Source organism: Bufo gargarizans, chromosome 9, assembly GCF_014858855.1.
Source record: "Bufo gargarizans isolate SCDJY-AF-19 chromosome 9, ASM1485885v1, whole genome shotgun sequence".
NCBI classification, from domain to species: Eukaryota; Metazoa; Chordata; class Amphibia; order Anura; family Bufonidae; genus Bufo; species Bufo gargarizans.
The window spans coordinates 14,100,813-14,112,501 of record NC_058088.1 but is presented as its reverse complement, the minus strand read 5'-3'; the positions used below and the strand labels follow the sequence as shown (position 1 = coordinate 14,112,501).

Genomic DNA, 11,689 nt, shown 5'->3' with positions numbered 1-11,689 from the left:
GTATACATAGAAGTGGAATGGTGATGCTGATAATAGCGTTATCGCCGTTCACTATCTGTGTTGATTCCTCAAAGTTTCTTAAAACCTCACAGTGGTCAGACTTCCATGCCCACTCCTCGCTTGTGAACAGTGGAAGCTGACTGGAAAGGGCTGTCATTTTCTCACTTCACCACACAACGGCTAATAAGCCCTTTTCCCACTAATACAAGCCAAAAAATGCTTTAGAACATATAACTGCACCGCACAAGGGCAAATAAGACATAGAAATATTTTCTTGTAATAAACCCGGTTAAAGGCTGTATCACACAGCACTTGCATCCTAATAACAAGAAGGGTTTGCTGGAATTACAGAGCTGTATAATGGCAATTTGGATCCCCAGTCAGTGCAGCAAGGTGTAAGAGGATTGTTCCTATTACCCAGGCTGTAACCTCCCCTACTGAACCCTGTTCTGCTTCAATACTGTGGAATGATTCCTCCGTATCCTTTCCCTGAACTTCTAAATCATTTTTTTAGCACAATTACGTTTTTTCTAGCACTGTCCCTAGCGCCTGCTGATGTCTCTCCCTTCACTAAATGACTGAATCCAAGATGGCTGAGACTATTTATAGGGCTGTGACATCACAGGGCTGGCTCTGATTGGCTGCATGCATGGCATTGTGGGTGATCCCAGAGTATCTTGCTCCATGTCCTAACACGTGCAGCAGTCATTTTAGGGAAAAATGTGATTCATTACCACGAAGTGCGAGGAAATTCGGATTCGGTGCAATTCAAATTTTTCCTGAAATTCAGATCGAATTCCACTTTGTCAACTTTGATTCGCTCATCTCTAGCTAGGACTGTTGGTGGCCTGCACGATGATGCGCACATCCATATACTGTATGAGACCTGCCTGTCATACTGACACACAGTAAGTGCTTCACTGCCAGAACGGACTAGCTATCCATGTTTCTGCAATGCACAATGATGAACACCTGCAGGACGGGATATAGCTGATTTAATGAGTCTTGTGACAAATTAATTCAGAATGAAGCAAATTTTTGGGGAAAAATTAAGGGAAACATCCGAATCAAATTTTTTTAAACTTAGCTCATCTCTATTTATTTATTTATTTTAGAACTTTAATCAGCATTAGAAGAAATTTGTTCAGAAATTTAAAATCAATAATTTATTTCAATTTGTAATTTGTTTAGAAATAGAGACACAACAAAACAGCAATGCATGATGCTTAAGCCATCTTTATAGTGATTTTTTATATAAAATATAGTACAGTAATTTCAATAAATATAATATATAACATTATATACAAATGTACAAACAATGGGTAGCTGTTGTTTAAACTAGACCCTTACAATTCATTAAAAAAATATATAAAATTGATAAAATTGTAGTGAGTAAGTGGAACCTTTTGATCCCTAATGAAAACATAGTCCTCCTTTCCTACAGTAACATTCGACATTCATAAAATACTGATGTCTTATTATGTAGCAGATTGGCCCCATAGGTCATTAGGGTCCAGGCACAACTGTTGCCTTTGCACCTCTGTACAAAGTGATGATATAAAGTAAACTCAAAAGTACACAATGTGCAGGACACTAAAAACTCTCATGGATATAGTGGTATCTGCAGTGCTAGAAAACAGAGTGCCAATAAGCAAGGTAAAAAATAAATGCCTCAGCCATCTTAGACCTTATGTGGAAGCTATGAAAGTCATAAAAATGTGGAGAGTATTGTCTCAGGATAGCCTTAAGGCTTGGTGGAGTAGAACCTAAAGGGTTGCCTACAGGAGGAAACCTTTTTGGCTAAGGACTCAGAGTGGGTTTAGAAATAAAATAGCAGAAGTGATACTCAGTTCACTAATCCTACTGTTTCAGCGCTTACCGGGTTGGTGTCTGGGAAGGTGTCTCCTTCGTTGTCTCTGCAACACACAGGAAATAGCAAGAAATGCCTTTTCAGACAATAACTGGTCAAAAGCGATAATCTGCCTCAGCCATTGACTGGTTGAGCGGGCATGTCCTCTCTATCGATAAGCATTGGAACGCGAACAGTGTTGGATCAATGAAGTGACTATCGCTTGTTTTCTTTCTTTATCTGCTGGACAACCCCTTTAGTTTCTACTTTCCCAAACCATGAAGGTTATCATGCAACAGTACTCTCCAAACCCTACTCCATATGTCCATATCTTTCAGAACTGTCATTGATGACTGGGTCAGCTATTTGCAATGGAATCAATGGATTCAAGATACATAGTAGACCAATGTACATCTCCATCCCCTTGGCATTAGATACAGATGGACTGGCATGTTCCTTATATGTAGGATGAGACCAAGCTTTGTAAATACCTTCAGATTTAGGAAGACCTATCAATTCAGCCAACTCTTAGAGTATCTTAAAACACTTTTCCTGCAAGACCCAATGGGGGCTCAAAGTCTTAAAACGGGCAATCTTGTGGCAGAAACCTCAAAACATTCTACAAAGCACATTGTATAGTACAGGAAGAGGATCAGATCATAAAGAAAGAAGCCAACCAGTGGAGCAGGTTGTGAAGGAATCTGCCCCCATTTGACCTGTTGAACCTTTATGAACCCTCACATTGATCTCTGTACCTCAATGCAAACATAATTGTACTAGAAATATTACACTCAAATTGAATACTGTTGCAAAATACATATTCTAATTGTATCATGCAAGCAGTGCAACATCAAAAATGTTGTCCAGGAAGATTTTTTTCAATGTCATGGTCCATAATGTGGTGCTTACACCAGCATGTTACGTGGGATTCTGTCCTTTCTTGGATTGGTGATATCCTTAGTAATGGTTTCCTTTGGAGGCTCATGGTCGTCTCTCATGTTCCCTCATTGCTATCCCACCTTCAGGGTCTGTCGCTATGGATGGTCCCATAGAATTTAACGAATCATAATGAGTGAGATAAGTGGAATAAGTGGCATCAGCATATGCAGAAGAAGAGCGGCAACTTGCCAATATCTACGGGGAAAAAATATTTACATGTAAAATATAAAAATATACAGTGTATTTTGTATTGAATAGCATACATTTAACCACAGGGGTCCGATCATAGGCAACCCCATGATCACACCCAAGGTCTCTCCTCATTAAGACAGCCTCTGTGAGGAGGTTACATGTAGACATAGCAAAGAATGGACACTAGATGAAAAATGCAGAATTGGTTGCTTTTGATCCCGTCTACAGATGACCTATGTCATATCAGTCATCGCTTTATAAAAACCAAGTGTTCCTCATTCTAATGTTTTTTTTTATGTCTTCATATTCATATTCCGATGATGGAAAAGGTACTGAATTTGAATCAAGTAAAAACACCTTTGAACAAACATATAGGTACTTACCCCACATATTAGACATGCAATCAGCGCTGCACCCAACAAAGAGACTAGTCCAAGAAGAATAATTCCCCAATAAGGAACTACAAGACAAAAAGAAATCTGTATTGTAGCTGTGTGCCCATATCAGAAAGTCGGAAGTTCAGAAACCAACATAGCAATTCTATATATCAATCCTACTTAATAATGCAGCAGCATAGCGGAGTCTGATGCTGGATAACTTCCATATTCACTTCAACTATAGCCTATAGTAACCTATGTTCCTTTGGGCACATGCAAATGCACATAAAGGCTTTTCATAGGGCTTCATACAAAATTCATGAGAAAAAGTATTGTGGCGTGTTCCAACACATGCTATGTTGTAGAACTATTCTTTGTGAACCCATGAGGACACTTCGAAGCTATATATTCTATAATACATAATTATATATCTTCAAGTAAAACATTTATTTGCTATTTTGTTTCTTGGTGGCCATTAAAGCAGTCACTTCCTGTTTTCTGTTGCTCTATAGACTGTGACTTGATGAGCAGAGTCATCTCACTATCATTAGTGGGTTGTCGAGTTAATGATAGCTCTATTATACTGTTGGAGGTTTAGATAAGACAGATTAGTAACACTATACACACAGACAAGGATGTGTATGAAGCTCCCGTGTCACCTTATGGTCTTTAGGGGTGGAAGCTGTGGTCCATCACTTCCTGGAGACTATAGCAGTCTTTTCTGTGTCTAATTCATTTCAGCTGCCATGAAGCCATGCAACCTGCTGCACTATCATACAGGAAGGAAGTGTGTATCTGCATTATGGCCGCCCTACATAATTTGTTTTCTACATCTAATTGCTGAAACAAAAAAAATAGACTAGACCTCCACTTGCAATATGATACTATATGTACTTACTTGCAGATTGGTTTGAGGTTGTTTGGGTAGAGGTGATAGTGCTTAGAGATGATGTGCCTCCATTGGAACCTATGGAGATAAAATAAATGATATTTTTTTTAATATAGTACATAAATGAACACCTCACCTCAATTAAGCAGAATGTTCTACCACCAAATGGCACTCTTTCCTGGCAGCTATAGAATTTATTCCTGCACTTTGACATTACCAATTTGGGTAAGGAGCGACATTGAGATGGCATTGAAAAGGATATTTTACTGTTACATACAATAAATACTTTGGTAACTTACCGGTGTCTGTTGTAGAAGAGGTTATGACTGATCCAGGATTAGAACTTGTAGCTGCAGTAATACTCCCTGATGAGCCTGATCCAGTTGATCCTGATGTTGCTGTAGTGGTGTTGTTGGTGCCATTTGTACCACCGTTAGCTGACCCAGTTGTAGAATTTGTGGATCCAGTAGGGGCTACAACTGTAACATTAGAGCTGACAGTAGGGGCTGTGGAGATACTGGATCCAGATGTGCTGTTGACTGTTATTGTGGTAGCAGTTGAATTTAATGAAGTACCAGTGCTTGGACTTGTAGCTGTAGTAAAATTCCCTGATGAGCCTGATCTAGTTGATCCTGATGTTGCTGTAGTAGTGTTGTCGGTGCCATTTGTACCACCGTTAGCTGACCCAGTTGTAGAATTTGTGGATCCAGTAGGGGCTACAACTGTAACATTTGAGCTGACAGTAGGGGCTGTGGAGATACTGGTTTCAGATGTGCTGTTGACTGTTATTGTGGTAGCAGTTGAATTTAATGAAGTACCAGTGCTTGGACTTGTAGCTGTAGTAAAATTCCCTGATGAGCCTGATCCAGTTGATCCTGATGTTGCTGTAGTAGTGTTGTTGGTGCCATTTGTACCACCGTTAGCTGACCCAGTTGTAGAATTTGTGGATCCAGTAGGGGCTACAACTGTAACATTAGAGCTGACAGTAGGGGCTGTGGAGATACTGGATCCAGATGTGCTGTTGACTGTTATTGTGGTAGCAGTTGAATTTAATGAAGTACCAGTGCTTGGACTTGTAGCTGGAGTAATATTCCCTGATGAGCCTGATCCAGTTGATCCTGATGTTGCTGCGGTGGTGTTGTTGGTGCCATTTGTACCACCATTAGCTGACCCAGTTGTAGAATTTGTGGATCCAGTAGGGGCTACAACTGTAGCATTAGAGCTGACAGTAGGTGCTGTGGAGATACTGGATCCAGATGTACTGTTGACTGTTATTATGGTACTGTTATGCATAATGTTAGGGGTAGTGGGTCCAGAAAAGGTGGCAGTGCTTACCGTGGTCATATTCACATCAGATGCTATGGAGGAACTGGTATTTGTTGTTATCCCTGTACCAGGACTAGTACTGATTATGTTACTTGTTGAATTGTTGGTTGTTCCAGATATGCTAAAATTATTAGTGACGGTTGATGTAGAGGAGTTATTGGTGGTAGGACTAGTCGTAGCTAATGGTAGAGTAGCTGCAGTGCCATTAGTTGTTCCGGTTGTACTAAAATTATTAGGGACATTTGATGTAGAGGAGTTACTGGTGGTAGGAGTAGTTGTAACTGATTGTGTAATAGCAGTAGTACCATTAATTGTTTCACTGGCAGAACTAATGGTTGAGCCAGTGATGGTAGATGCTATGGTATTAGTTGTAACAGGGTTTGTAGGTTGAGTTGAATTTGGTGTTAAACTAGTTAGTATGCCTGTTGAAGTGGATGCAGTACTGGTAATCATAGATCCAGTGTTTGTAGGTTGGGTAGTATTGGATGTTGCTAAAGTAGTTAATGCTGTACTAGAGAGTGCAGTAGTATTGGTTGAAGAAGTAGTTGAATCAGTACTTATTGCAATAGTTGCTGTACTAACAGAGGTGGGTGATACTGATGCCTGACTAGTGGTATTAGTACTAACTGCAAAATAAAACAAACATTGCATTAGTTAAAAATAATCTTATTTGGACATTATAGCATATTGAAGTATAGCATGTCATACATATATGGCAAAAATGCAATATTCTTGAAATGTCTCTTCTTTTATTGTTAGTGACTGTTACCGTGTCCATAATCCAGTCTGGTTGTAGTGCGTCAATCTTTTTTTCTTTTTAACAAAAAGCAGAAGTCATCTACTGGAGACTGAAGCAATAGGAGTGGCAGTGAGACTAATCTAAAATTGGCAAAGTCACGCAGGTGTGGCTGGGATGTCTGCCCTAATGTAACAGAGAAAGAATTTGTTGTTCTGAGCAGGTGATGGACAACGGAAAAAACCCAGCTTGTCAGATATCTGGGGGTTATGTCTCAAGGAGAAGAAAAAAGCAACGTGTGGCTCTGTAGGAATGGGATTAAGATTGGTTGTAGTCTGCCACGTTTCAGTACAAAAGACACCATTTTAGAACTCATTCATCAGACAGGTAATAAATGTAAATTAGGTGGGAGTCCAAGATCTGAGACCCCATTTCGGAGATCGAGGGGCCCCAAGTTCTTCACATGTGAGTAGCTACCCCCGCTGCTGGTGAAGCTCCCCCTGCTGCACCGTTACAGAGATTGAGGGGCCCCAAGTTCTTCACATGTGAGAAGCTGCCCCCGATACTGGCGAAGCTCCCCCCTGCTGCACCATTACAGAGATTGAGGGGCCCCAAGTTCTTTACATGTGAGAATCTGCCCCCGCTACTGGCGAAGCTCCCCCCTGCTGCTTGATTGACAGAGCTGGACATCACATCTGGACATGACAATCCTGCACCAGCGGATAAACTCTGCTTCTGCTACTAAAGCAGTACCTGTGCATGCGCTGCTACACTTCCGGGTAGTCACGTGCTAAAATATGGACGGAACAGTTTTTAATATTGCAGCCTTTTGGCACTAGGTTCCTGGAAATAGTGAAATACAGACATGTTCTTCTTTGGTCTTCCACTTGACTTAGCATACATTACCCTGAGATGTATGGTGTGAGATTATAGACTTTTACATTTGTCGGTACTCTGTCAGGAAACGCATAAGCCATATATATCTATGTACTGCCACCAGTGGTTGTGATGTGAATTGCAGCCTGTAGAGGTTTTTGAATGGTATGTCCCAATGTTGTATAAAATTTGTGTTGTGCAAAGTTGTGGTGGGAAGTTAAGGGTGGAAACATCTCCACGGCACCTAATAGAACATATGCCTGTTAGTGAGCTGTGTTGGGAAAGCATAGGTTGTCAGATTCATTCATCCCTCATAGGGGTCACTTCTGATTGTATATATGCACATATGTTGTCCCAAGTTTTAAAGGTTTAGTACATATTGCTCTGCTTGATAACAGTTTTATATTCTTATGACACTCATACTAGGAAGAGTTTTCTATTTTGAACCCACTAATCTTATTAGCTTCCTTAAAGGGGTTATCCGGGTTCAGAGCTGAACCCGGACATATTCTTATTTTCACCCAGGCAGGATCTGTGAGGTTTGCATCGGAGCATCTCATGCTCCGATGCGCTCTCTTGCCCTGTGCTAGATCGCGCAGGGCAAGGGCTCTTTTGTTTATTATAACACACTGCCGGGCCGAAACCTCCGCCCGGCAGTGCGTTCGGTGATATCACCGGCTCTGATGGGCAGGCTTTAGCGCTGCCCTAGCCGTTTTACTGGCTAGAGCAGCGCTAAAGTCTGCCCATTAGTGCCCGTGACGTCACCGTGCTTCCTGGCAGCCCCATGGAGAGCCCTGGTACATCACCGGAACTCCTAAAAATGCCTTTGCCCTGTGCAATTTAGCGCAGGACAAAGGAGAGCATCGGAGCATGAACTTACCCGATGCTCAAGTCAGGGGGGCTGCCTGGGTGAAAATGGAGGTATGTCCGGGTTCAGCTCTGAACCCGGACAACCCCTTTTAAACATAAATATGATTTTACAAAACAATGACTATGAAGTAATAATTCTACACAATTTACACCAAAATAATGGGCAATTTGCATAAAAAACTGGCATCCGAGCTTTCCACTGCATTTATCCAGTGTTTTAGACACTTTTCTAACCTTTTTAATGCTTTGTCCAACTAAGGGTGTGGCTTCATGGGGAAGGGGCGTGGCTTAAATATGCCCCCCCCCCCCCCGATGTGCCAACATTTTTGCACGTTTTTAGAGTAAAACTAAGCCAACTTACAAGTGGCGTAAACTTTTGGCCTAAATTGTTTAAAGGCTATGTAAAACTTTTTAATGATTATATTTTACGAATTTTGGGTTATTCAATTGGTGTTTATTAAAAATGGTCAGCCAGTTCTGAGAGGCAGGGGTTAAAAATCAGTCTGCTTGCAAGCTGTTGCTTTCTGTTTTATTTGAATCCAATCAACTGACAGCTCATGTGTAGCTCTTATCTCTTATGTCCTGACCTTATAAACGCTTATTTAAGCCATATTCGTATCGGCTTGATACGAATTGGGCTATATTAAGTGTTTATGAGGTCAGAGATAACAACCACATATAAGCCATCAGATGACGGGATTCAAAGAAAATTGAAAGAGACAACTTGCAAACAGACTGGCCTAACATTTTTAATAAACACTAATTGAAAAAAAAAAAATTACCCCAAAATGAGTAAATGCAACCATAAAAATTGCTCCGAAGGTGTCCATTGCCTTTTAAGATGGGGCAGATTTGTCATCCAGCATAGGCCACTATGATACATCTGGTGCAGGGCTCATGCACACGAACGTAATGGCCATGCGACTTATAAAGCGGATACTTCGCTGGCCGCTATGCTGCACAGCGCGGCCAGCGAAGTATCAGTGTGGAGGGAGGAGGCGGAGACACTCATGGCGGGGCCCGGTGCAGTGACTCTACTCTAATACACCGGGCCCCGCAGCTGTTAAGTACATTCAATCCAAATGGGTCCGCAATTACTGTACTGTACTTACTGTAGTACCTTATGTATAGCATTAATACGGCGCAGATCGGCAGCTCCTTCGGTCATGCGCCACAGGCCCCAGCTCCCTCCTCATGCGCCACCTGCCCTGCCTGCCTGTTAATTCATAAAGTGAGATAAGCAGGCAGGAGGGCAGACGGCGCATGAGGAGGACGCTGCGGCAAGCGGGGCAGGCGGCGCATGACAGAGGGAGCTGCGGGTCTGCGCCGTCTCAATGCTATACATAAGGTACTACAGAAAGTACAGTACAGTAATTGCAGACCCATTCGGATTGAATGTACTCAACAGCTGCGGGGCCCGGTGTATTAGAGTAGAATCACTGCACCGGGCCCGCCATAAGTGTCTCCGCCTCCTCCCTCCACATTGATGCATCTGATGGGGGATCTGTAGATGACACTTATGGGGATCTGTGGATGACATAAGTGTCATCCACAGAGCCCCATAAGTGTAATCCACAGAGCCCCATAAGTGTAATCCACAGAGCCCCCATCAGTGTAATCCACAGATCCCCCATCAGTGTAATCCACAGATCCCCTATAACAGTGTGTCATCCTCAGATCCTCCCATAACAGTGCATCATCCACAGATCCCCCATAACAGTGTGTCATCCTCAGATCCTCCCATAACAGTGCATCATCCACAGATCCCCCATAACAGTGCATCATCCACAGATCCACAGATCCCCCCATAACAGTGTGTCATCCACAGATCCCCCATAACAGTGCATCATCCACAGATCCACAGATCCCCCCATAACAGTGCGTCATCCACAGATCCTCCTATAACAGTGCGTCATCCACAGATCCTCCCATAACTGTGTCCTTTACAGATCCCCATAACAGTGCGTCGTCCACAGATCCCCCTATAGCAGTGTCATCCACAGATCCCCCATAACAGTGTGTCATCCACAGATTATTTATAACAGTGTCATCCACAGACCACCATTAGTTCAAAACCTACCAAAAGCACCCGTTTTGGTTCAAAATATTTTTTTCTTATTTTCCTCCTCAAAAACCTAGGTGCGTCTTATCATCAGGTGCGTCTTATAAAGCAAAAAATACGGTAACTTTTTTTGTTTCCGATCCGCAAAAAACAGATAGCATACGGAAATTATGCAGATATGTTTTGTGGAATAGCGGAACGGAAGAGGACTTAAATCAGAGAAAAAAAACTCACGAACGGAACAACGGATCTGTGAAAAATGGACCGCAAAACAACAACGGTCGTGTGCATGAGCCCTAACTTCTCCTTCACACTTCAGTGTTTGGTCAGTGATTTTGAGCCAAAACCAGGTGCGGTTCTAAACACAGAACAGGTGCAGATCTTTCCCATATACCTGGTTTGGGCTCACAATCACTGATGGAAATCACTGACCAAAACATTGACATGTGAAAAAGGCTACATGCACACGACCGTATGTGTTTTGCAGTCCGCAAATCTGTATGCCATTCTTTTTTTTTTTTTTGCGGATCCATTGTAACAATGCCTAAAACGGACAAGAATAGGACATGTTCTATTTTTTTGGGGGGGCTACGGAACTGACATACTGATGCGGACAGCACACGGTGTGCTGTCCGCATTTTTTGCAGACCCATTAAAATGAGTGGGTCCGCATCCTATCCGCAAAAAAAACTGAACGGACACAGAAAAAAAATACGTCCGTGTGCATGTAGTCCAAGGTTTAAGACTGTCCAGTCTACTTTCAGACAATATCAGTAAATCTGCTCCAAAGTTTCCCTTCACTTATAAAGTTGCAGCAAATTCTGCAGTGTCTTATAGAGACTCACTGTTCATATTACACTACTACAAATAATAATAATAATAATAATAATAAAAATAATAATAATGATGATGATGCTAAGAAAATATCATATTCTGTCACCAATCATAATGTTACCACTAATAAAATATAATAACATAACAATAATCTATCATTGAATAATAGTAACAATAATAATTATTATTCACTATTCATAACATTCTATCACTACCACCCCCACTAATAATAATAATAATAATAATAATAATAATAAAAATGATGAAGATAATAATATTTGTCCTGATAACTAAATAATAATCATAAGATAGTAATAATACTTCCTGTTGCCGAGATAACACTATAGTCTGTCACCAATTATGTCTTACTACCACTAATAATAATAACGATGATAATAGCGATAATTACAGCAATTAGGGATGAGCGAACTCGAACTGTATAGTTCGGGTTCGTACCGAATTTTGGGGTGTCCGTGACACGGACCCGAACCCGGACATTTTCGTAAAAGTCCGGGTTCGGGTTCGGTGTTCGTCGCTTTCTTGGCGCTTTTGTGACGCTTTCTTGGCGCTTTTTGAAAGGCTGCAAAGCAGCCAATCAACAAGCGTCATACTACTTGCCCCAAGAGGCCATCACAGCCATGCCTACTATTGGCATGGCTGTGATTGGCCAGAGCACCATGTGACCCAGCCTCTATTTAAGCTGGAGTCACATAGCGCCGCCCGTCACTCTGCTCTGATT

General features: G+C 41.7%; 1 protein-coding gene across 1 annotated transcript in view; it reads right to left on the bottom strand.

Annotated features, from left to right (window-relative positions):
• Positions 1–2,161: 2,161 nt before the first annotated feature.
• LOC122919705 (uncharacterized threonine-rich GPI-anchored glycoprotein PJ4664.02-like) overlaps positions 2,162–11,689 on the bottom strand; it is a 74,691-nt gene continuing 65,163 nt past the window's right edge. The window contains exons 13-15 of the mRNA XM_044268887.1: positions 4,546–6,198; positions 4,256–4,324; positions 2,162–2,358 (exon numbers count right to left, since the gene is read on the bottom strand). Of these exons, the coding sequence (XP_044124822.1) occupies positions 2,162–2,358; positions 4,256–4,324; positions 4,546–6,198 (1,919 nt within the window). The remainder of the gene's footprint in view (positions 2,359–4,255; positions 4,325–4,545; positions 6,199–11,689) is intronic.